The following is a 27,215-nucleotide window of genomic DNA, read 5'->3' on the forward strand; positions in this document are numbered from 1 at the left end:
GTCACTACTGCCCTTTTAATTTATGTACCTTCGTATTAATCACTTTAACATAAGCAACCATAACCGTGAAGGCCTACTAGTTAACTAATTTTAAGCTATTTATGAACCTTTAAGTGTAGTCTTATTTTAAAAAGATACTTTCATGTTTTATGTTTTGTAACAAGGACATACTGGTTCTATACTGGTTCCATACATGGACCAACTGGTTTAGGTCCTTGTAGCAGTAAATGTGTTTATGATTTAAACCTTTTATAAAGAATGAAAATTTGCTGAAATTAAATATAAACCATAAAAAGCACTGAAGCAACTGGTAATGATATAAATATTATTATTATTATTATTTTAAAACCGAAATAATGAACATCTTTGACAGCTACAAAAAAAAGTGAGGAAAAGTTATAAGTGGGTAAGTGGGCTACCATTCAATCATTACTACACACAAACAGGCTGACATGCCTTAAAACACACAACAGGTACATTTAGTGTCAAATTATGAATAAACAAATGGCAGGTTACTATTGTAACAGACTCCTACACAAAATAAAGCCGGCAGATCTTTGAGAATAGACCCTGTGAAGCCACACACACACACACACACACACACACACCTAGAAATGCTGTAGTTCGCAATACAATACTGCTTGTGTAACCTTAGTTTTCTTCATTTTACATGTACAAGGATCTGACATGAGGGAAACAAGAGTAACGGTACACATTACAGACGTGACCCTGCTCATCAGTACATCTACATATTCCATTAGTCTACAGTCACTGCTGGACTATTTCATAAAGTATCATGTATGATGAAGCATTTGGCATGTTGTGTATTTATTGCATGATGCATTGATAAAACAACGGGCTCTTCTTTAGGTTTGATTGAAGTCCGATTGGATTTTGGCGAGATAACAGCACGATGCAACACAGAACAGAAAAAAAAAAGAATTCTGCATCAACACATTCAAGAACATTTCAGGAGTTCAATTCAAATCACTGGTTACTCAAAAGGTAAATATTAAAGTGCAGTCTGTTCATAATAAAAAAAAACCGACCTACAATGAATCTTTAAAACTGTATAAATAATCTAAATAAATAATAAGCCTGTATTAAAAATAACGACAACACATTTCAGTAAGATCAACATGAACACTAAGAAACAAGGAGATGAAGCAGTTCTCGTCACGGCTACGTTACAACATGCAGCGGGTCACTGTACCCTGTACGGAGCCATGGCTCACCGTGGGGGGGGGGCTCGTGTCCGGCCAGCCCCCAGATTACACCCATCCTTCCATTAAAGGGCCTTAGGCAATCTTGATCTTCACAATCTGCTGTCTGCATGCGATGGAAGCTTCTGCCTGCACAAGACAGGTGGACGGTGACGAGGGACGAGGCGTGTCCTCTAGCTGGAGACTCCGTGGGCTTGGTAAAAGGGTTCGTCCGGCCGAAAGCCGTAGGCGGTGGCAGGTCGCCCGTTGGATCCGTTGCTGAGCGGAGAGGAGTTACACCAAGTAAGAAAAGGAGCGACCCCCCCACCCCACCCCCAATAACAACCATACATGCGTGTAGCCACTAGATGGCGCTGTGTCCTTCACATTGTGACGTCGACATGTCAAAAACATCTGGGATGCATCATTTACAGTTGGCTTGTAGACCCATTATACTGATGAACTTGATATGACAAATAAGTCAGACCAGGCTGCAATCTGTCAGTACACTCTGAATTCATTTAGGCGTTTATGTTGGTTAGACGCCTGGTACCACTGCACACTTTTGCCTGAAGATGTTATTACTGTGAACAGGAGTGACCCGTCGTGAATCGGCGGTGAGGTTTTAAATGGGAGCCCACAGGCCACAACTTTGACGTGAGGTGAGCCGATTTTGGTCTGGTTGCGCTGTACGAGGGCACGCCAGGTCACGTCGGGTCACGTGCCGTAACTGCCCCAAGAAGCGTGAGATAGCAAAGTCACGTTTCCTCCTCTGAGCAGCTCTGGCGGCCGGCTGGCCCGACGGACCAGAGGAGCCCCGGTGAAGTTCAAGAGGGATTCCACTCAGACCTGCTCGGTTCCTCTCTGCTCTAAACCTGTGTTTAAAATATGAGCCGTTTGCTCTGCGCACACATGACTGTGTTGTTTCTAGCCCAAATCACCAAACCAACCAACTTTCCTTATCGATTCTCTCTAGTCTGAAATACGTTTTTTTCCTTTTGCCCGGCCAGGTGTGTCAGGCTAAATCCGAGCTGCAGGTAAGAGAACGCCTAGGCCGGTTGTCGTGTTGGGTTCTTAGGGTCAGAGGAGGCCCAAAGAGCCACTCTCCTGTTCTCCAGGACCTGTGCATCAGCCTCTACGCACTCCCAAACCAGCCCTGGCCCAGAGGATGAGAGACAGCCCTGCATCACCTTACAGCAGCCACGGGTCCACGGATCCACGCAACACGAACGGCCTGAAACCAGTGAATATGGGATTGGTCAGGTAACGAATCCATGGCTACCATAGCCGAGGGTTACACGCACACGTAATCCAAGTTCTTATAACTCGGGGGAGAAAAAAACCCTAAAGGAGCCGTGAGGAAAGATCTCTTTTATTGCTTCATGTTACTCAGTTCTGACTTCAGGTTGACATCAGCTTATTCATCCTGGTACGTTTTCAAAAGCTTCTGCCTCTCTCCCTCCCGCGTGACTCACATGATGAACGTGGCATGTGGCTTGTTACCTGTGGACAGCTGCTGATGTAAAAGTTTACGCCTGCTGCCCAAAGAACACAGCGCTCTCTCCCCCTGGACACGCCGGAAATCAGAGAGGAACCCGATCCGCGCCTGGCCCATTTCCGGCCAGTTAAAGTCCAGCATGTCACCTGCCCGTCTGTGACGGACCAATAAAAGAGGAAGGGGGCGGGTGCAGGGGAGCCAGAGTGGCCGTCCCCTCCCAGGGGGGTCGGAGGAGGTCTGGCTGGGGGCGCCTGTAAAAGCAGTGCGCTTTAAGACCCGCTCTGTTTTACTGTTCTGAAGGGTGAGACGGCACAGGAAGTGGGCCTCTGTTCCTTCATAAAGCTAGAACTCACCCCCCACCACACACACACACACACACACACACACACACACACACACACACACACACCCCTCCACAAAGTTGTTCTACAGCTCCAGCTTTGATCTGCTGCTCCTGCCACGTCTCTGGTTACATGGACCTAGCTCGGCTCGGCCATCTCGACAGATTGCCCATTCCTCTCCACCCCCAAGGCGCCCCCTGCTGTGTGGGTACGGGGGGGGTGAGGCACAGTCTTTATTCCTCCCCGATGCCTCCTACAGACCTTGGGACGTGCTGTGCTCTGTGCTGGCTGTCAGGATCATCCGTGTGCACACGCACGCAACGATCTGAGTTTGTCTGGGAGACCCGGGTCTGTGTGACGACAGGGTCGTTGAGTGGGAGGAGCCACCTCACCTCCTTCACTGGCCAATCAGCACGCGCAATCTGCCCTTCGCTCAGAATCAGGGCATCCTCACCGATTTCAAACACCAAATGAAATCAATATCGCCAAATAAATACCACAGTGTACTCACGTAGCAAAGCAATACCAGATCAAACAAATTAAACAACAAATCAACAATTTGCCCTAGCACCAAATCCACACCACACTGCTGAATCAATTAGCATATCAAACTTCCAATACTGGTTCCCACTGGCCGTCTTACCATCTGGCCAGCAGGTGAAGCTCATTCTGTTCCAAAAACCTCTGCTAACATCCACCGTTTCACACAAGTCTTGAATAAAGTCTGAGAACTCCATCTGATGATTATTATTCTGACCTCTGCTACTCTCCGAGCTGCTCGTGAATATTAAACCAGCACATAAATACTGGCCAGGAGTGGCAGTCGCGCTTCCAAGCCCAAACAAAGATGAAGACGTGCTGCTTCACAACGTATGAGCAGAGCAGGTGCGTCACATCAGACCCGCATCATCAGACCTGGGGATTCGTTTCCTCAATATCTTCTACAGAAACTTGGGAGGTGGAGGCCAATCGAGATGAAGATGAGAATGTGTGTGTGTGTGTGTGTGTGTGTGAGCAAGGTAGACATGTTATTTCATCTGTGTGTGTGAACTGAACTAGGAATGTGTCTGATTCTTCAGCCCGTGAGATTCTTAAAAGGTGCGTTTATTTTCATGGAGAGGAGAAGTTTGCCTGGGGGAAGATGGAGTGAGACACTCGCCCCGGGAGGGAGGAGAGAACTTACCAGGATGTAAAAACAGGGCAGAGTACTTCTACTATGTATGTTTGATAAGTTACTTTTACACCATTTCAACATCAGGACAAAATTACCTTTTCTGGATAGTGAGCTAACAAGTTTCTTTGGGATCTATGATGAGTTAATATAGTCATACAAAAAAAATAAAACAACCATCTACTATTAAATAAATTCTGATACAAACAAAAAATTGTGGCTATTACAGAGTCGGGCTTTACATAAAATGCTTTATCTTTTTATCTTTAGATAAATCTATATGTGTGATTCTACCTCTGGGTATAACTTACCAGATGCTGAAATCTCCGTTTGGAGAGTGGAACTGACTGTAGGGGTCTGGGCTGAGGCCTGGTTCAGGAGGCATGCCGTCTACACACACACACACACACACACGTGCACGCGCGCACACATGCACGCACACACACGCACACATACGCGCACACACACACATACACGCGCACACACACATACACGCGCACACACACACATACACGCACAGAAAGAACAAACATGAGCGGCAGGCACCCAGCAGAGACACTTCCTGTTCAAATATCAGCCCATTAATCTCCTCGACAGCCTGTCACCACGGACACGGTCACCACGGACACGGTCACCACGGACACGGTCACCACGGACACAGTCACCACGGACACAGTCACCACGGACACAGTCACCACGGACACAGTCACCACGGACACAGTCACCACGGACACAGTCACCACGGACAACGCTACAGCGCTACTTCCTACAATAACATTAGGAGTAACTTTGGATTACAATTCAAATAAATTTCCAACATTCAATTGTCCAATCACATAAACCAAATGGGCAGAGCCTAAAAGGAGAAGAGTTCAGAGTTCAACAAGGTGTGTGTGTGTGTGTGTGTGTGTGTGTGTGTGTGTATACATGTGTGTGTGTGTGTGTGTGTGTGTGTGTGTGTATATGTGTGTGTGTATATGTGTGTGTGTGTGTGTATACATGTGTGTGTGTGTGTATATGTGTGTGTGCATATGTGTGTGTGTGTGTATGTGTGTGTGTCCAGGGCTGACCGGTACTGTAGAAGAGGTCGGGTCTCTCCAGGGCGTCGGGGTCGTCTCCATAGAGATAGGGCTCAGTGTCGTCCATCTGTCTGCTCTCCACCATCTCCAACCACTGAGAGTTGTGCCAGCGGAACTTCTCACTCTGAATCTTCCTCCCCCACTCCTCATCATACTCCTACACACACACACACACACACACATATATATATATATATATATACACTCCTCATCATACTCCTACATACACACACACACACACACACACACACACACACACACACACACACACACCTGGGAACGAGCTAAACTGCTCCTCACCTCCACACACCTGTAGCTACCTGAGTGCTGATTCAGCTACACCAGCCACAAAAGCCACAGATATAGCCGTATCCGTCCGGCCCGCTGACCAAAGGGAAAGTTGACCAGACCTTAACGGACCTTTACACCAACCCGTCTGTAGGCCTCTCTCCCCCAACCTCACCTCCATCTCCTCCACCCTCGCCACACGCATACACTGCACCATCTCCACTGCGTGTCTCCACCAGACACCTTTCAGTGTCTCTCTCCTTAAAGCCTTCTCTCACTTCATCCCATCTTCTCCTTCATCCTGAAACGTTTCAAGGGCCCATGATTCTCTCCCCCAAGCCCCGCCCCCACCACCGGGTAACGAGGGAGGCTCTGGAGCTCGGAGCATTAGCAGACTGGAGGGCGGGGCATGCAGTGGGCGGGGCATGCAGTGGGCGGGGCATGCAGCGGGCTGCTGGTGGAGCTTGAAGCCCGGAGGCCCGTGCTCCGACCTGAGGCCCGCGTGAAGGCCGGGGCTCCCTGCCGCCGGCTGCTCTGCTGAATGAATACGGGGATTAATCAAGGAGGCCCCCGTGGGCCGGCCTGAGCAAACACACAGCACCTCTCTCCCCTCTGCGCCCGCCATTAATCATACAGACAGCACTGCGGTGTGGGGAAGAGCCCAGGGCCAAGGGCCCAAAACACAGCTCACAGGACCCACGAGAATACCGGCGTATGCCTGCCTGCGCGCACACACACACACACACACACACTCGCACAAACACACGCACGTCCTTATTCCACGCCGTCTCATCTTTGAACGGCCCTTCAGACTATGCAAGTCAAGACATTTTTGCAAGCACACACCTGCACACAATCATACGCCCCCCTACACACCCGGCTAGTTCTTCTTCATCCAGTCTGAGCTACGCAGGAAAAAGCACCGCTGTAATTCTACATTACACCCCGAACCCCATCATCCTCGGCCACGCCGTTGCCATGGACACCAGCCAGATTCCCCACAATCCTTTTCACGTGGTGGAGGGCTTTAACCGGAACGCTTGAGGTCATCTAGCACTCACCAGCTCGGACGCGATTACTGACCCCAGCTACACACACACACACACACACACACACACACACACACACACACACACACACCCTCGCACTATTCATGACTTTTACACGTCTTAGACTGAAGGCTGTACAGCTCAGCATTGGCTCGAGTTGTAAAGAACGGGTCTTGTGTACTTACTGCAATAATATCCAAGGTGTTGTCACACACTTTCCTGATCTCGGTGTTCTTGTCATGCATGAGGTCGATGAGGTAGGCAGGAGCCTCTGATTGGCTGAGCTCAGGACTCAAAACACAGGATTGTCTTACATTTCTAAGAGCTAATTTATCTTAATTCTGGACTAAACCGACATCTTAATCCCAGTTGTAGACTAAATTACCATTAGAGGTACACCATGAAGAATCAGTACCAAATTACCATTTAAACTCTACAAGATACATGTATTTATCGTAATAATACTTCACTATGCTAATATAAGATACATGTATTTATCGTAATAATACTTCACTATGCTAATATAAGATACATGTATTTATCGTAATAATACTTCACTATGCTAATATAAGATACATGTATTTATCGTAATAATACTTCACTATGCTAATATATAAAATACATGTATTTATCGTAATAATACTTCACTATGCTAATATATAAAATACATGTATTTATCGTAATAATACTTCACTACGCTAATATCATTTTGTATCCATTAGTTTGTATGAATGCTAGGTATGCAGGTAACTTTACATGTTGTTCAGTACACAGGCGAACAACAAAGGTGTTTCCTATTTCTGTGACTATATAATCACATAATCACATGTAAATGTACTTTACATATTGTGGTAACACTTTAAATTAAGTGTTGACTAACTAACGTGAAGTAATGCATTAGTTAACATGAACAACACATGAAGTAACACATTAACAATAATTAACTAACGTTAAGTAAACATGTAACAGTTGCAGCTCCTGGTTTGGCTCTTTATCTTTAGTGTTTTAGTTTGGAGCAAAAGGGACTAAAGAGCTAAAAACAGTGTGAACACACTTCAGTTCCTATACCGATAGATTCTGGATATTTCCAAGTTACCCATTACTTATGTAGGTAAATCAGTACAATGTAATATATTCCGTTAAGGTCGCACCAAAAAAGGTGTGAGCAACAAAGAGCCAAAACAGGAGCCACAATGGTTACATGTTTACTTAACGTTAGTTAAGTATTGTTAATGTGTTCGTGTTGTTCATGTTAACTAATGCATTACTTCACGTTAGTCAATACTTAATGTAAAGTGTAACGCATATTGTTTCCTGTTTCGAACTTCAGTAGATTGTAACTAACAAATGATTCTAACTGGAGTTTATGCAGTATTTGTTGAGTGAGGCCACTTTTCTGCTTGGCTCATTCCACATTCTGCAAAGAGTTCTGTCTAGTTTGCATAAAGCTAATACCTCTGGGGTCTGAAATATGCAGAACATGCAAAAATATTCAGAAATATGCAGAGTTGACAGCGGGGATACGAGTGTCCTTAATGATGACTTCTCTGGTGGCTTGATGAAAGACCATCTGATAGAAAACATAGATGATCTGGCACACAAACTCATCGTCTTCTTGCTGGGCTGCATGTACACACACACACACACACACACACACACACACACACACACACACACACACACACAGAAAATAGAAACAACATGTAGAGAACATACCAATAACCTCTGTAGTGAGTAACAGTAGGAAACTATTTCAACCACTCAGTAATAAACTAATAAACCAGGAGCACCCCCCCCCCCCCCGTGACTGTGTCCTCCATGCATTATCAAAGAGACAACAGACAGTCTGCTTTAACAAATCCTATTACACACATGTTTGTTCATGTAAGCTGACATTTACAAGCCCTACAAAATGAGGAAGACGTTAGGAAGCAGAGCTCTCGTGAGGAGCCTCCAGAGGGTGGGAGGGAGAACCAGAACCTCTCCTTTAATAACGCAGGTGTCTCCTATGGAGAAACACACACCAGTAGTCCCCCCCCCAGGTTTAATAAAAGCCTTCATTTCAGTTTTAATCCTGGGCTGTTTAACCTCTTTTACCAAGAATGACCCAAGAAGAAAGCATGGCTGCTTCAGCGGGAAACATCATGCTGACACAGACAACCGTGTGGCGTCTCCACACCCCCAACTACCACCAGCTCACGGCGTCATCAGAGTACCGTAGAGTATGGGCAGAACAAGACAATACAGGCCAAACACAAACAAAACCACACAAATACACAAACAAAACCACACAAATACACAAACAAAACCACACAAACACCCAAACAAAACCACACAAATACACAAACAAAACCGACAAATACACAAACAAAACCACACAAACACCCAAACAAAACCACACAAACACCCAAACAAAACCACACAAACAAAACCACACAAATACACAAACAAAACCACACAAATACACAAACAAAACCACACAAACAAAACCACACAAATACACAAACAAAACCACACAAATACACAAACAAAACCACACAAACAAAACCACACAAATACACAAACAAAACCACACAAATACACAAACAAAACCACACAAACACCCAAACAAAACCACACAAACAAAACCACACAAATACACAAACAAAACCACACAAATACACAAACAAAACCACACAAACAAAACTACACAAATACACAAACAAAACCACACAAACAAAACCACACAAACAAAACCACACAAATACACAAACAAAACCACACAAACAAAACCACACAAATACACAAACAAAACCACACAAACAAAACCACACAAATACACAAACAAAACCACACAAATACACAAACAAAACCACACAAATACACAAACAAAACCATAAAAAGCATAAAGGATTTTAGATAAAAGCACCATCACTCCAATGTGTGTATGCAGCAACCAAAATCACAGCAATCACACGTTGCTGTTATTCTTCTGTGTTCTGTGTGTGTGTGTACATGTGTGTGTGTGCGTGTGTGTATGTGTGTGTGTGTGTGACAACTGTCACATTCCACTAAGCGCCCTGCACATACTGAGAAACAGCCCCTATCTTCATCCTGCCCTCAGCCTAATTATTGAAATGTAATGTTTGTTTAGACTAAATAAACTCCTCACAACCCATTCCCCTCACTCTGGACTGAAAACTGAGCGAACCCAGCAGGAAGTGGACCCGACCCTGTGCAGGGGAGACGCCCGGAGCCCGGTCAGATGAGCTGGTCCCACAGAAGGAAGGGCAAATATTGTGGCGTTGTTTCCACTTGCTTTATTTTAACTCGGCACTAATGAATAATTGAAGGAATGCGTGTGTGTTGTGGGCGAGTTGTTACAGTCTCAGCACTGGGGCGTCCGCCGGACTCTCACCGTTGAGGAGGTCGATCAGGGCGGGAATGATGCCCGATTTGGCCAGCATGGCGGCACAGGAGTCGTCCATGGATACGGTGCCGATCATAATAACCACCTCCAGGATCAGGTCATCCTCCGCTGAGCCTAAAACATGAAGGGGTCAAAGGTCAGGGACTTGACTTAAAACAGCTAACACTGCCCACAATGCGAACACACTGACACATATATACAACCACACACACACACACACACACACAAACGTAATACATGTCTATTTTAACTCTCAGACAGACTCTGTTACCAGGTTTGAGGCGGTCTTTCAGATAGGGCACCAGGTTGTATTCCCTCAGTAAGAGCTCCCAGTCCAGGTCGGGGATGGTGAGGTTCGCCAATGTTCCCAAACACTCGATCACAAACTCCTCGTCCTCCTCTGGACTGATCTGAGCAGCCAGGTCACCCACGTAATCCTGCAATGACACACAATCACTTAGCAACCTGGCTTAAGGGCAAATGGGTTGTCACACACCAAACAGACCTTTACGACAAACCAGACCTCACATTTCACTCATTGATAAATACTTTGGTCAAATGTATTATCTGCAGCCCTTAATCTGTTACAGTGACAAGACGGATTAATTCCTACGAGTTCATTAAACGAAATATCCACTAAATTACAGAATAATTACAGCCTTTGTTGTCTATTCCAGCAACTCAGGATTAGCAGAAGGAATAGTGAATTCATCTTGGATGCAGCCCCAGGAAGTAGGAGGGTCTGGTGAAGGTGGGAGGGGCCTGTAAGGTCTCACCAGGAAGTAGGAGGGTCTGGTGAAGGTGGGAGGGGCCTGTAAGGTCTCACCAGGAAGTAGGAGGGTCTGGTGAAGGTGGGAGGGGCCTGTAAGGTCTCACCAGGAAGTAGGAGGGTCTGGTGAAGGTAGGAGGGGCCTGTAAGGTCTCACCAGGAAGTAGGAGGGTCTGGTGAAGGTGGGAGGGGCCTGTAAGGTCTCACCAGGAAGAGCTGTTTGAGAGGGCCGTCGTGCTGGGATACATTCCTGATCATTTTCATAAGTAGGGGGTCCTTAAACTTAAGAGCCCTCTTCATTAGCATCTTCAGACCATTTCCTGCGAATAAATATCCATTATTTAACTGATCGAACCAATCAGTAATGTGCTGTTGGTCCGCATAATGTACATAAACAAAATTTGAATATAGCTGATTACCTTTAGAACTACTTTTCCCATTTCAAAAAAATACTACAAGGTGTTTAAATGTATCTTTAACTAGCATATTAAACGTTAAAAGTGTCGGTGTCCTATTTGGTTAGGGTTACCGTGGTGGACCAGTGTTTGTGTCCTGTATGGTTAGGGTTACCGTGGTGGACCAGTGTCTGTGTCCTGTTTGGTTAGGGTCACAGTAATTGTGGCCCAGTGCTTTTGCGTTCTTACTTTACCTTCACAGATGATCTGTGCGTTCCTCTTGTTGGCCGCAAGGTTGATGCAGAAGGAGATGAGCTCAGAATCGATTCTCTCCTCTCGGTGTTCAAACAGCATCTTCATCAACTGGGTTCCCACACACAAAGACACACAGCTACAATTACCAGCATTGCACATTGTACCCAGCAACAAACTAGGACAAGTTAGTATGCAAAATGTTTCAGTCAGTACCTATCGTACAGTACTGTCCATCATTCCTGATTACTTTGTTTTAGAATACCAGCAGTTCAAAAACATTTTGACGAGCTCATCAACCCAGTGAATGAACAGGCCTATCCCCGGACTTGCAGAACTCTGCCCGGGGCCCTGAACAGCAGGGGTTGACCCGGCCAATTCAGTTTCCTCAACAGGACACACACACGCACACACACAAAGAATCATAATCTTTCCTGTCAGGCTGAAGTATCAGTGGTTGGATGCTTGAAGTGGGGAGTGTGATTAGTGTTTGCGTTTAAGAGCCAAAAGAATCTGGGACAATGTGCTCATGTCCGCTCTGATCAAATCGGCCTTGACGCTGATAAGAACTCCAACGTGAGCCAAGTTCAGGGAAAGAGATGGAGAGAAACTCGGCTGGGCGGTGTGAAGGATACACACGAAGGAAGGAGCAGGGCCGTGAGGAGGCGGCTCACGCAGCTCCCATATTGAGTATCAGATATCTGCTCCCAGCCTCCAGATCACGCGGTCTAGACTCGCCGGCACCTGTCTGACGTCGTTCCTCCAGTCCAGAGGCCCAGACGCACGTTCTCACGTCCTGTCTCCTAGGACCTTCTCACCATATACCGCCATCACGTGAAGCCCCTCCAGGCATTTCCTCATATGCTTAAACACACAACTGCATGTGTGCGCGCGTTCACACACACACACACACACACACACACACACACACACGCTCCCCTCACATCTTTGAGTGATTAGACTGGAAGCGTTGTGTAGCAGGGGAATGCGTGTCCCGTGGCAGGTCCTTCAGTGCTGGTAGGGAACCCAGAACAGAGAGCGGCTTCGACCCAAACCCTCCACACTGGGGAGCGCAGACTTGAGCCGAGCCAAGGCCACGGAGGGGGGGGGGAACACACATCACGAAGGACAGGCAGGGACGGAGAGAGGGGGAGTGGACCGAAAACGTAATACTGTGCAAGAGATGCAGGATAAAGTCTGATCTGACTATGCCAAACACCATTAGATATCTTAAATGCTGCAACTTCACACACAAGAATACCCCCAGGCCGCATGCCAGGTGATTAGACAGAAGACCACCTCCCCGCTCCCCCCCAATTAGAGGAGACCAGGGTTTGGATGGCATCACTCAAGCAAGGAAGCAACGGCCAGGATAGCACAGGTGACCCCGCGGTGACCCCGCGGTGACCCCACGCGCTGCTCCCTCTCGGGCGGTGCAGAAGGAGGAGTTGATCACACCTGGTGTCCACACATCCTCACGTCTGGGTTTACGAGACTCTATTGCTATTCCACCTGATCTCTGGAAATAATTGAGACTTCGGTTGTGGTCACAAGTTTTGAGAGTGGCACAAATTTTGGTTTTCACAAAATTTGCCTCAATTTTTATGGTGGAAGTTTGGATTAACTTTAGATTGTGTAGAGTTATTAGATGACTTGCAATTAATTGCAAAGTCTTATTCACAAACATTAATGCATTCCTGCCCCTGCATTTCAGCCCTACAAAATGGCCTCCTAACATCATCTCAGTGATGGTCTCAATAGCTCAGCAGAAAAGGTTAATGACGACAAGACAGCTGACATCACTCTGTCATGCTGAAGAGCAGACTGGTTGCTTTAAAATGGTGGTGGCCTGATTGAACGCGCAGTGTGAGTGTTAGTGCATCTGAACACCCCGGGTGTCAAGACGGGTAGCAAAGAGGCCACATCTCTCCAAGAAAAACATCAAGGACTGACAGACATTCTGCAGGACGTTTAGGGACTGGACTGCAGAGGACTGGGGTGAAGTTATTCTCTCTGATGAAGCTCCTTCAGACTGGTTGGGACATCTGGAAAAACGATTGTCCAGAGAATAAAAGGTGAGCGCTACCATGAGTCCTGTGTCATGCCAACAGTGAAACATCCTGAGGTAATTTATATGTGAGGTTGCTTATTCTCCAGGGGAGTGGGTTCGCTTAAACATTTGCTAAAGAACACTGCCATGAATAAGGAACGGTATCAAAATATCCTCCAGGAGCAACTTCTCCCAACGATCCAGCAGCAATTTGGAGAGGAAATATAGTTTTTTTCCCAGCTTGATGGAGCACCATGTCACCAAAGTGATGACCAAGTGGCTCTGTGCACAACACATTTACATTTTGGGTCCACGGCCTGGAATCCTCTCAGGTCTCAATACCTCCTGAGAACCTGTGATGAGTCCTCAAAAAGAGAACCAGCAAACCCAGAAACTCTGATCAACTCCAAGCAGTGATTAAAGAATGTGCTGCCATCACTCAAGATTTTGCCCAGAATCTGATATCCAGCACGCCGAGATAAATTGCAGAAGTTTTAAAGAAGGGTCAACTCTGTAAATATTAAGGGTTTGTTAAAACTGGATGTATTTGTCAATAAAAAATAAAAAGAAATATGGAATGTTTATAATTGTACTTCATTATTCTGTATAAACATCTGACAAAAGATTAAAAAAAAACTGAGGCAGCTTTATGAAAACTAAAAATTGTGCCATTCTTGAAACCTCTGGCCACCACTGTACTCTAGATGGCATTGGAATCCTACAGTGGAGTTTCCTGAGATGGTTTGAGCATGTGAAGATCTCTTCAGCAGTGTTCAGTGGCTTCCGTGGGTTTGAATCCCAGTCGAGTTGTTCGGCCTGACTCAACCACTCACAGCTCCACACCACACCCACCCCCACAACCCGCTTACCTGAGGCACACAGTCAGTATAGGCGAACATGGACTTGGCCCGGTCATCCATGCTGATGTGGTACAGGATACACATCACGATCTGCTTATGAGTTTCGCTGCCTGGAGCCCAGAAGAAAGAAGAGATGATTCAGCACTCTCATTTATCAACATTTACCAGATCAGTCCTGGCTGACCAGAGGTAGCATTGGTTTAAAGTATCTGGCGTCATTACAGCACAAACCTGTTTTATATGGGGAACAAAACACACACACCACACAGATACATAGAAATGAATAGCCCCAAACAAGTTAAGTAAACTGTCTCATTAATAACACTTTCCTCTTCAGAGCGAGGGAGGCTCCTCCCCCAGAGACATGAAACACACAGAAGGATCCGTTGCCTAAGCGCTCATTAAGTTTGCAGCCACGGCAGTGCAAACCTGAGATACCCCACAACACATTAGCACATCAGCCATTAGAACCAGATGTGACCACATGGGACCCCTGAAAGAACGGGGAAAGAAGGAGAGAAAGAAAGGGGAATGGAGGGAGTGAGAGGACAGAGAAAGTGAAAAAGAGCAAGAGAGAGAGAGAGGGAGGGAGGGGGAAGAAAAGGAGAGAGGTGGGCCATTTTTTTTAAATTGGGAAAACAAGAGGGAGTTTGAATTTTAGTGCGGTTAATAAGCAGAGGCCAATGCAGCTGGGGCCTCAATACTGCCCCTGGTGGCTGGAACATGTGTTTCTCATTAGGTGCTGCAGGCACTGCTGACCCACATTACCACTTCACCCCTCACACAGAGAGAGAGAGAGAGAGAGAGAGAGAGGGGGGGGGGGGAGTGCGAAGAGCAAGAGAAAAAACAGAAAAGAAGAGGTGGTAAGAAAGAAAAAGGAGCAGAGAAAAGAAAAAGTGAACAAGAAAAGAGAGAGAGGAGGATTAGAGTGAGAGGGGGTGAAAGAAAAAAAATTAGGAAGTTTGAAGGCTTTATGGGAGCTGCTGGGTTGCCTATTAAACTCACCAAATGCTACTAGGGAGAAAACGACTTGCATGTAAAACTCATAGACGTAATCATATGGAGGGAATTAGCGGCCTGATTTTTATGCAGTTTAAATGAAAAGGCATTGTTTAAACTTGGCAACCCAGAGCACACTCATGTTACATAACAGTGGAAAATGCACATACTTGAACACAAACTTGTCAAAGACCAAGCTAGTGCACAATGTATTTATTTTTAATCCAGTTGCTTCAATAATCCCTGCCTGATACAGGACCCTCTGTATTGAGAAGCAGAGGTTTGACCTTATATGAGACTCCACCGGCCACACCTGTATGCCTCGCAACCAGTGGCACCTGTATGTGTGGCAGCTCTGAAAGACCAACTGCTTTCAGAGGAATCTTCTGTGTCCACACAGACCCAGCAGTCTTAATCCAGCTGGTCCCTGGGTCTCACCCACGAGACAGACCAGTTTTGGGCTGTGGGAGCAGAGGAAGAACAGGATTCCAGAACTTTATGGACTCTTTCCGACCTCATGACCCAGTGTCCACTGGTTCAGAAGCAGAGATAAATGGGAACATCATGGCAGCGGACATTTGCTTAAAAACCCGACGCGTCTCGAATGTGCGGTCAGACCTGATGGCAAATTTACCCTTAAACCCCCCCATCCCCCCCCCCCCCAGTGATTGACATGTTTTGTTCATGTTTGGGTGAGCAGTCGTAAGCGTACCGAGCAGGGCGGTGAGTTTGGGAAGCAGGTCCACTTGCACCATCTTGTTACGGAGGCCTGTGTCAAACGACAGGTTGAGGAGGAGACGCAGGGTGACGTTCATCATGTCCTCGTGTTCACACGGCAGCAGACAGGAGAGCTTCTCCACGATGTCCATCTCCGCCTGGGGGGGGGGGGGGGGGGGGCACGACCACAGGAGAATCACACATGCTGCAGACACATGGCAACTCATTCCAAAATAAACCCCCAGATAAAGCAACACAGCACCACATGGTGATTGTGTACAGCACATGGGAAGACAATCATATAGAAACCATCTAAAATGTAATCTATATTTGTTCAACAAGAAAAAATGACTAAATACAGTTTCTCCAAACAACTTCAAACATGTAATTAACTAAACAGTTAGGAAACTCGATAGCAGATCCAGACTAGTCCTGGAGATCCATCACCCAGCAGAACTTGGTCTCCACACACCTGGGTCTAATATATTCAGCCGCTACTGAAACCCCAGAGTAACGGCCTCCAGCGTATTAGGTTCGGGCTGGACCTGAACTCTGCTGGATGGGGCATCTTCAGTATCAGAGCTGCACTTTCAACCTTCATCTCATCCACAGTCTTCTTCTGTTTGACATATGTGTTTAACACACAAACGTGTTGAAAGGTTTTTAACGCCAATGGCAGATTTCTTTGATGTGAAACATGAATTTGGTAAGGCAGGAATATGAACCCACCAGGGCATTTCCTGATTGGGGTTTTTGATACATGCACACATAGTTTGTTTAACTTGGAAATCGGTTGCAGGTGAAGGAGCCGTGGGGCATCATGGGTAGAAAACAGGGGGATATGGGAGGAGTAGTTTGTTTAGCTCCATGTAGTCCATTATTCCATTTTGAACTGAACCAACTCCTGAGTTACTTTATAAATGTGGTTTCGCTCCAGCAATGTGGCTACACAAATAAAGGGAAAGTTTATTTGAATGATCAAGTTCATGTGATCATGCAAAGGGTGTATCAAAATTGTAATTAAAATGCCTTTCACTTAATATGCTTTGCATTCCATGACAACGCATTTAAAATGTAATTTTCAACCTCACCACCACGCTAAAAAGATTTTTATTTCCATGGTCTTCCACAACATTCAAATTATAGTCAAATTAGATTCCATCAGCCTTCCAATCAGACTCCACAGCCCTCCACATTATTCAGCCAATCGGGTTCCACATCTTTCCACCTCAGGCAGCCAATCAGGACGGGACTACTCGCTAAGCAGTACAGGCGAGTTTTTTTTAAACATGGCCGCAGAGGACAAACATCAAAATACATTTTCATTTCAATAAAGGCACAAATAATGCATCAAAATATATGTGTAAATGAAATATGAATAGACGTTTATCACATTGCAAATGTAAATGGAACTATTGCATTTGAATTTGAATTTTGAGCTCAAAGTTGCTTGTATGAGTGGAACATGTAAATGCGTATTACATTGTCATTTTAATATTGAGACAGAAAAACTTCCATAACCAGATAAATGGAGCCACTTGAGAATCTTATATAGTATTAGGTCTTATTAGGTCTTATTATTTTTTTATTATTATTATTATTAGGTCTTATTATTATTAAAGTTATAGGTTAAACACTGTATACATTTGAGGTAATTTCAGGTTTTTGCATTTAAATTATGTAACCATGCTGTTAATATAATCATATTGCTGTTAATATAAAATGTTCAAGTAGTCATTTCACAGACTGAAATAAACACCAACCACCAAACCGCTAGTTACACAGTGATTGTGTTTATCTTCTCTTTTGAAGAACTGGACAGCAGGGAGAACACTCACTCACCATGTCGTTCTTGTTCTCCAGGAAGATGCTGAGCTTCTTGAGGAAGGAGACCACCAGCACCAGCAGGTCCTCGTTGTCCCGATCCAGGGTCTTCACCAGCAGGTGAACGATGTTCTTATTCCTCATCTTCAGTTCGGTCCGAGTGTCCTCCGCCAGGTTCAGCAGGAGATACAGAGCCACTGGACCAGCGCGCAAATGGGATGGGGGGGTTAGGTCAGGGGTCATAGGTCAAATGTCCACATTTGTACAAATGTTAGTTACATTTTTAATGAAACTTGTTTATGAGAAATACCTCGAAGAAGCTGCTCCTGTTTCAGCAGAAGGCTCTGGTACTTCTTGTAGGCCTTTTCACGTTCCCTTTTCAGACTCTGGTTGTCAGGGTCATCGTCGCGTAAGGAAATGTCAAAGATTCAACATATTTTTCAAATATTAAAGTTAGGCTGCCTATGATATTGTCAATATCATATTTTTTTTAGAACAGCCTTGAAAACCCGTACAACAAAATGAATGGACTGTCATTGTACACTGTTGACGCTGGCGTTACAAACAATACTCTTAAGGACAAAACTGTAGAGAATCTTAAAGTGAATTAATCATACTTCAGTTTAGCACCTTTCAAGAACTCAAGGTCGCTTTACAATTGGCACAGGTGCAGCTCTCCATTTGATCTGCCACGATGTATCTGTCCACCACCTGTCCCAGATGAGGGAGGAATTGGAAGACAGTAATGATGTACTGGTAGTCGTTCAAGACAGGCGGGGTGTCAGTGACACAAGCATACCCAGGGGTCCATCAGTAAGGATATAAGCCTTGCTTTTCTTCTGTAGTTCATCCTGCCACAAGTCGTATCTCTTCAGCTCGTGTTCGACGATGTTCATGCAGAGAGCGCCGATCTTGTAGTGCGTGATCAGTCCATGGAACTGTGAGAAGCTGCAAAAGAAACTTGGTTAAAGCAAAAAAAGAGAAAAATCCAAGCCAGAAAACTTGTAATGACGCAGTCGTCTTGAGACTTGGACAGCAGTTCGCACAAGCACTTTGTGCAGAACCAGTCCAATAACAGCGACAAAAACTGGCACCACCAGCTTCTTCCAACCAAGCCGATGTCATTTTCTTTCCAACAGCTTCGAAGGAGCTGTTTTCTTCACCAACTTTATTCATCTTTGCACGCAAGAAGAAGACAGATGCTAATGTGCAGCCCAATACCTGCACACACACACACCACTGATAATCACGAGATATGCTGTCACACGGCTCATTTCAAATGCACCCAAGGCAATCGTGTGGGGTGAGGGTTCTCCTATTTAAACGTTGTGTGGCTTTTGTTGCATATTCTTGCCTGAGAACATTTTATGAATCTAAAACCATGACTCTGGAAATCTGACAAGAACTTGAGGCCCTGAAAGCCATTAAGGGTTACTGGTTACCACCAGCCTCAGAACGCACCCTAAGGCAGTCAGCCATTCACTGAATCTGGAGCGCCATAAAAAGGTTCGTACCAGCACAGAATGCGAGAGGGTCCATTTCTGATGAACACCTTGACAGCGCTGAAAGATTTGGACAAATAACTCATCACACGTGTCAAATAAGTCTCCACTTCAGGCAAAGAAGCAAAAAAAATAATCCTCTCACTTGTGGTGAGCAGTTTCCACCTCAGTCCTTGTAAGAGAAGTCCAAAGAAAACAATAGGATTTCACAGAGGAGCATGGGTTTTCACAGCTCAAATCATTCCTGTCACCTGCTGCTGTAAAACCAGAAATCTGAGCTTTGGCTATGTTTTAAGAACACTTCATGATTGCATTTTGATATCCATCCACTTGCAATAACTGCAGCACAGCAGACTGTCAGATAGACTTTGGTGTCCCATCCTTAACTAGCCATAACAAACATGACAAAGCTGACACTTGGAAGAAAGTAAATATGTCTAGGGTCATTTCTTAAAAAATACCTCAAAGTTAAAAATGAAATAAAGTAATGTTACAAGTCTTTGGGCCTCATTTGCAAACCCTTAGAAAAGACTCAAGCCTCGACACTGTGTGAACTTTGAACTTGCCTTTTCAATGTGATGATGAGCTGGTCTGCTGAATAGTGAGTGTTAAAAGCAGGAACACTGCTTCTGGTGTGTTGAGTCATGGTGTGGACCTGCAGAACTACAATCCTCACTCTGTACCTTCAGATGCCACAGTGGCTACAGAACGTGAGAGTTAAGGGTTTGAGAACAGCTCAACGAGGCATTAACCTGGAGCCACACCCCTCACAGTTCAAAGGGGGGCAGCCCTTGTACCTGCTTATGTGCTTTGGGACAAAAACCATCATAGAAATGATGGAAATGAAATGATTTTGGATTTCAAACCATCATCAAAGCTATAAAGTGGAAAAATGCATAATGACCTCAACGTATAAACCATTGCACAATGTTTTAATAGATTTAATAAAGCTAAATGAATACGTTTAAATTATTCATTGTCCTTTTATTAACAACCTGCAGATTATTCTGTCTTCATTTTGATCTGGTCATGGCATCGGGTCTCTTCACTAACAAAGCTGAGTGATCCTGACCCATTTGTTCTCAAGGAGACATGAGCGTGGAGACTCGCGGGCAGTTTCGAAAGAGACGTATACCTGGAGAAGCAGAAGAAGATGTAAACGATGGTGGTGGCGAGCTCCGCGTCCTGCTTCCAGTCCTCCCGCAACACCCTGGCCAGAGCTCCTAGAGCAGGTTCTGAACAAACCAGTCCAACCATCACACACCAGACACATGAGCAATACAATAGAGGCCAAGCAAACACACAGACGGTTGTTTATAGTGCGGTTAGATAAACGATTAGCATCAATTCGTCATTACGTTTACGGCAATGGGCAGACTACGCGTACCGTTGTGCAATAGCTCTTCCAGGTTGTCAGGGTTACGGGCCAGGTGGAGGATCAGGGTGGAGCCGCGGATCTTCTCTGGGATATCTTCATACAGCAGCTCCACATAGCTGTCGATCTTGTTGATGTTGGCCTCCTCATCGATCTGAAACAGAGCGGGCGGTTCACAACTTCAGGGCTGCAGACGACTTTCGCATAACGGAAAACACCGAAAATCAGGCACCACGATGATACATTTCCACAACCATATATAATGACCATGTTTCATTTGTGTACCTCCATGCCTTCAAACGGGGTAAGCTCTCTGGGTTTGACCGGCTTCTTCTCCTCTTTCTCTACTCGTGATACACAGTGATATAAAACGGATCAGGAAAGTCTGAGACACGATATGCAAACTGCAGCAGCGCTTAAAGAAGCTCTCAGACAAGAGCATCAATCACCCAGCCAGTCCACATAATGAAGAGGTCTGTTTCCCCCAAATACGCAGGCACTCACTCACTCACGATTAGCAAACAAGACATTTCCCACAAGGTGGCGGTGATTCACAACGTGTGTCCTTGTTTAATTTTCCTTTGCATAAACGTAGCAGCTTCGCTATTTTGCATCCAATTATGCATCACAATACGCCTCAATATTATATATTTACTGGGTTAATAATTCGTCATTTGACACCTAAATCCCTGTTTATGCTTCAGTTCACACGTTTACCTACTAGTGCAAACCAGCCTAATAAACCTCTTTGGGTTTTAATCGGGCCAGATTACCTTTAGTGCCGGGCTTCTTCCGGTTCTGTAAATAGAAAATCAAGTGCTCCACCTCGGCCAGTTTGGACGGGTGGATGAGTCTGCATTCCTCCACCACCTTCCGGGCCAGAGAAGCTACATCAGTGCTGGCGTTAAGACTCCTGAGTCGGATACTGCGGCGGAACCGAGAACGTACACAAAACGGATCAGCGTTATATGAGCAATATCATCACGCAGTGTACCAGTGGGTCCATAACACAGCCATATATGAAGACATACACACATTAATAATCAGCCTGGATATAAAATATTAATAATTCTTACATTTTTTGCCACTCCTTCCGCTCCTCGTGCATGGCACCACCTTTTTCTCCCAGGACGGCCGCCTCCACCTCATAGTGGAGCACCAGGGCTTTCTCTGTGGGGTGCACGTCTATGTTCCCCGGTTTTACCTTCCTAAAATCAGGAAAGCGCAGTTACTAGAGACATTATTAGGTGAGAACATCTATTTGACAGGTAATGTAACGTTACAATACTGCAGGGTGGAGTTACAATACTGCAGTCACGGGTGGAGGTGAAACCCACGCCCACCCGAGACCGAGGACGCGGCTGACCCAAATCTCTCCAGTACCGGTTAAGACTCGGTGCCACAAATGTGATATGCGAGTTATTTTGATATGAGCAAAAAGAAAAGAGACATCGCTGCAGATATTATCCTAGCTGGTACCGGTAAGGTTGTTCTGACAGGATAAACTGGGTTTGGGTCGCCGGAGCGCATCTTCATTTAAAGGGCGGCTCCGCCGTGGATGTAGCAGTCAACTCATTTACCGTTTGAGATACTGTGCGTCGTCCGACTGCATTTTAATCCGTTCATGTGAAACCAGTGGGCGTCGGTTAACCTCTCTTTACAATATTAACATGTAAAGGGTTTTTCGCTGATGAAGAATGGAGTCGGATATCGGTACATTCGCCGTCCGCCGGTCCTAGAATCCGGTCTGCCGATACAGGCTCGTCCCTACTCCAGACGGGAGTGAGTTTGTGCGCCATCTGTAGGGGAGGAGGTGAAGGATGTTAGCAGCTGTGATTCTCACTTCAGTGAGTTGTCAGTTTAATACATATAACCGCATATTTTCACACATATTGCGCATTGCAGCAAGTCATACGCCCCGTGACTGGAGTACACCTTGTATCCCAGACATATGAACTTTTCTGAGCACAAGGAGCATATCACCACTGGACTGTTAGGAGTGGTAAGAAGTTGCCTGTCTGGATAAAAGATAATTTTGCATGAAGACAGATTTGGTATGTAGTATTTGGTGCGAGCAACATGTGCTCATGGATCCATCCTGTTTGTTGTTAACAGTACCAAGAGTGGCAGGGTTGTCCTGGCACACATTATAGCCATATTGTACACACTGAACAACATCTCAGTGGTACGGAGTATCTGGATGCTACTGCTGACCAAGTTCATCCGTTCATAGCCACAGTTCATGTAGATTCAGATGGACACTTCCAGCATGAGAGTTCATCATGTCACAAGTGTTTTATCATCACTGAAATAACAACGTCCTGTTTCTGGAATCACCTCAATGCTGTTGTGTTTCTGGAAATGTTTGGAGACGTTGTTCTAGAAACACATCATAGCTAACCTACACACTTCCTGAATCTCTATTGACTATACAGACTGAAGAAGATGATGGTAGCTCAGTGGTTAAGGTACTGGAGTAATCTCCACCACTACCAAGATGCCTGTGACCCCTGACCAAGGCTGCTACTTTAGTTGCAGAAATAGTATTCAGTCATGATTGTAAGTTGCGTTGGTAAAAGTGTCAGCTAAATGCTATTAGTGTAAATTTCCTCATGGTACAATAATCCTGGAAAACACAGCTGGTATCTTATTGAATTCCAGCCGAGGTGAATTTATGCTATTCTGAAAGCCAAAGCAGGCTCAACTTGCTACATGATCAGTGTAAGTAGTAAATTGGCAACTCTGTGTATTTTTCAGCATGAACCACAGTGCGAAACCTTGACCCTCTAGAATCTAACACCCCTGTATAAGTAGTTAAAGTCAACACTTTGTAGTTACCTGAGCTCCAAAAAAAGGTTAAAATGATTGAATTCAGGTGAACTTTAAACATTCAGTATCATTCAGATCCCCAAGAGCCTTTTGTCCTGAGACCACACCAGATTACATCATGGTAATACAAGTTAGATAGTGGACTCTAAATTAGTCTGTTGCCCTATTGAAACCACATGGGACCCAAATTATCCATCAGAACACAACTTGGCCATTAGCAAGAATATTAAAGGATTCATGATCCTTTAGTAATTCAGTGAGGCTGAAGACAGATGTAAGGGAGGTTCGTGAAACAGCTCTGAGGTATTTCTGGGCAGAACGCACATCTGAGAGTTCAGTGTGCTGAACTCAGATGAGACGCCATAGATCAGGTGACCTCCTGCTAACGTCCTCTCATGTCCCGGCTCTGAGAACACTCCCACAGCTCACCCTGTTAGGAAAAGGAAGACCTCAAAACAGGACCTCAGGACCTCAAAACAGAAACTCTGGACGTTCTGTAGACATAGTCGGTTGTTTCCCTGTTTTAAGGGAGCTTTTGTATTTGAACACTATCTTCATGCTTGTTGAAATGTAGAACACAAAATCCTAATCAATCTGTGCTGGAATGTAGGCTTTTGAACATTATCCAAAATCAAACGAGTCTTTCATCATTCCTTTAAAACATCCTGTTGGTCTTCCTGTCTTCCATACACCCCCCCCCCCCCCCCCAAACTAGGGCTAAAAAAATTGCACATCTTTCAAGAATGGGATCATACACATTTTCTAGCAACCAATCAAAAACCCACATTGTTGAGAGAAATTGTTTTCAGATGGAAGGACAGATAGAAGAGCTCCATTGTTACCAGTTTTGCGGACAATGTTTCTTTATACTTCGTTGGCACTGCTTCAAGTTTGTCAGATTTAATATTGAGGGACGCAGTATGTGTGTGTTTCCACAAAAAATGTCCCGGCGAGACGCTCCAAGGCCATCGTGAAGCTGGTGGAAATGAAAACGGTCCCCATACGAGGCTTCGAAGCCCTGCTTCACATTCTAACCGCAACATTTAAAGAAGCCCCGCGCAGGGTCGTTTGAGCACCGTTCTTTTTGGGCTTTTTGAAAATTGCCTTAGACATGACATTTTTCATAGCAGGACATCCCTGCAAACATATTCCACTGAGTGAATTATTAATTTATTCACAGGCAGTTTTATTTGTTAAATTAATATTTTTTTCCTTTTTGTTGTTTTGTTTTTATTGTTGCGGAGTTGCGTGGGAGTGTTCAAAGACTCCACTGTAAATTTTGGAGACATAACAATTATATCACATAATACTTCTGTATGGTAAAAACTTTTTAGTTTTAGTTAAGGCTAGTTAAACAGTTCTTTTGTTACTGCTTTTATTGATTATCAATTATCATATTAATTATCATTTCTTTAATGTTAGCTGGTTCTTAAGTATATTAAACTCAAATAAATAGAAAGAAAATATATAGATAGAAATATATATATATATATATATATATATATATATATATATATATATATATATATATATATATATATATATACACACACACACACACACACACACACACACACACACACACACACACACACACACACACAAACACTCACCGGCCACTTTATTAGGTACACCTTGCTAGTACCGGGTTGGACCCCCTTTTGCCTTCAGAACTACCTTAATCCTTCGTGGCAGATTCAACAAGGTACTGGAACCATTCCTCAGAGAGTCTGGTCCATATTGACATGATAACATCACACAGTTGCTGCAGATTTGTCGGCTGCACATCCATGATGTGAATCTCCCGTTCCACCACATCCCAAAGGTGCTCTGTTGGACTGAGATCTGGTGACTGTGGAGGCCATTCAAGTACAGTGAACTCATTGTTGTGTTCAAGAAACCAGTCTGAGATTATTCGCGTTTTATGATTATTTATGATTATGACATTGTGTTTTATCGTGCTGGAAGTAGCCATCAGAAGATGGGTACACTGTGGTCATAAAGGGAGGACATGGTCAGCAGCAATACTCAGGTAGGCTGTGGCGTTGACACGATGCTCAATTGGTACTAATGGGCCCAAAGTGTGCCAGGAAAATATTCCCCACACCATTGCATCACCACCACCAGCCTGAACCGTTGATACAAGGCAGGATGGATCCATACTGTCATGTTGCTGATGCCAAATTCTGACCCTATATTTTTTTCAAGCACTGCTTAGCTTGGCAGGGTTGCATTTTACCATTGGTATTCAACTGACATTCCCAGAAATTACATTAATTTGGATACATGAGAATTTGAAGCATTCTCACTGGGGTCTGAGGTAGCTAAGGGGGCCTATTTCCCCTATTGCAACACAGGCTACAATGACGATACCATTTGGTCTTCATTCTCCTATGATCAGAGGAGACATGTTGGGTATATCTAGCAATCTGGTAATGGTGAATGGACGCTTGTGTAAATGCCTACATTGAATACAAAAAACGGCAAATGGCTGAATTTGAAAAACGTTACAGAAATAAGTCGAGTTCAGCATGTGTGTAGAGGGAAGAAGACAGCTCTGTTTTGGGAAACTGTGCTGCAGACATTCGTAGTGCTTTCGACATGTGTGGTATCATGAAGAGCTGCACCACTGTATCGCAGACAGCAGTAAATATTCTCCACATGACTTCCCATGGATTCAGCCCAGTGACCTTTACCAGATATACTACACTATAATGATCTAGAATGGCTCACACATGTTAGCCATCGTCTTCCCCGAAAACCCGTGTACTCCCATAATTAAATGTTTTCATTTCTCAGAGTGAGTCACCGAGCCGGTTCTGCACTCAGACCGGCGCTTGGAGGCACCATCAAAGGTCCGGGGACGTTCACAGGTTGGACGCTGAGTGCTAAGGCGTAGTAAAGAAGTCACACAGTGTGTGCGACCACTGCAGTTCTGTCAGAGTCTACATCAGTGTTGGACTTCGGTTGTGCCCGGAACACTGACGGTTCCATTTAGGTCCACATCACCAGTGTCGCAAGATCCTGTTTACAATCATCAGCTTTAGCGGATAGCCTTCATACACTGGAACATGCTTTCTGTCTCAGGTTGGCATGGCAGCCAGTTTTTTGACATTTTAGAACGTACACGCACATCATGAACACACACACACACACACACACTCACACGGATAGACACGCAAAACACAGCAGCTGTGAAGGAAATAAGCACAAAAGCAATCCAACTAATTTGAAACATTTCAAAGTGATTTATGTACAAACCATGAAATATGACTTTAATAATGGTTACAAATGGCTTCAAGGCTATCTGTGTGAGACGTGTATGGAAGCGTACGGAACAGGTCAGACTGGCACGCCATGCCTCCGTAACGTGAACGCGAGTTGTGGTGTTCCTCTTATGGCTTTAGCAGACTCAACTGTTGATTAGGTCCTGTGGGTTGGTCATTGGTAAGTGAACTGAAGGAGCTTTCATGCTGATCTTCAAATGTTCAGACCTGAGGGATCTGTGTACTGCCACTCTTATGAACGTTTCTGCTGATGACCCACATTCACTTGTGTGTGTGTGTGTGTGTGTGTGTGTGTGTGAATGCTTTGCTTCTGTTAATC

At 44.9% G+C, this 27,215-nt stretch overlaps 1 protein-coding gene across 3 annotated transcripts in view; it reads right to left on the reverse strand.

The window, feature by feature from the left end:
- Positions 1-311: 311 nt before the first annotated feature.
- The window catches only part of kifap3b (kinesin-associated protein 3b), a 32,237-nt gene continuing 5,333 nt past the window's right edge, over positions 312-27,215 (reverse strand). The window contains exons 2-22 of one of the 3 annotated variants that reach the window (XR_013121639.1): positions 22,361-22,579; positions 21,857-21,988; positions 21,554-21,705; positions 21,066-21,124; positions 20,793-20,934; positions 20,541-20,640; positions 18,727-18,851; positions 18,214-18,312; positions 17,922-18,100; positions 16,075-16,237; positions 14,373-14,473; positions 11,456-11,564; positions 11,014-11,126; positions 10,309-10,474; positions 10,026-10,151; positions 8,153-8,251; positions 6,814-6,899; positions 5,283-5,448; positions 4,524-4,602; positions 1,236-1,481; positions 312-861 (exon numbers count right to left, since the gene is read on the reverse strand). Coding sequence is in view for 1 of the 3 variants with exons in the window: in XM_076976534.1 (XP_076832649.1) it covers positions 1,397-1,481; positions 4,524-4,602; positions 5,283-5,448; positions 6,814-6,899; positions 8,153-8,251; positions 10,026-10,151; positions 10,309-10,474; positions 11,014-11,126; positions 11,456-11,564; positions 14,373-14,473; positions 16,075-16,237; positions 17,922-18,100; positions 18,214-18,312; positions 18,727-18,851; positions 20,541-20,640; positions 20,793-20,934; positions 21,066-21,124; positions 21,554-21,705; positions 21,857-21,988; positions 22,361-22,392 (2,313 nt within the window). In the remaining 2 variants the exon portion in view is untranslated. Of the gene's footprint in view, positions 1,482-4,523; positions 4,603-5,282; positions 5,449-6,813; positions 6,900-8,152; positions 8,252-10,025; positions 10,152-10,308; positions 10,475-11,013; positions 11,127-11,455; positions 11,565-14,372; positions 14,474-16,074; positions 16,238-17,921; positions 18,101-18,213; positions 18,313-18,726; positions 18,852-20,540; positions 20,641-20,792; positions 20,935-21,065; positions 21,125-21,553; positions 21,706-21,856; positions 21,989-22,360; positions 22,580-27,215 lie in introns of all 3 variants that reach the window. The other 2 variants (XR_013121638.1, XM_076976534.1) reach the window with 2 other exon arrangements.

The sequence above is a fragment of the Brachyhypopomus gauderio genome, chromosome 16 (genome assembly GCF_052324685.1).
Source record: "Brachyhypopomus gauderio isolate BG-103 chromosome 16, BGAUD_0.2, whole genome shotgun sequence".
NCBI classification, from domain to species: Eukaryota; Metazoa; Chordata; class Actinopteri; order Gymnotiformes; family Hypopomidae; genus Brachyhypopomus; species Brachyhypopomus gauderio.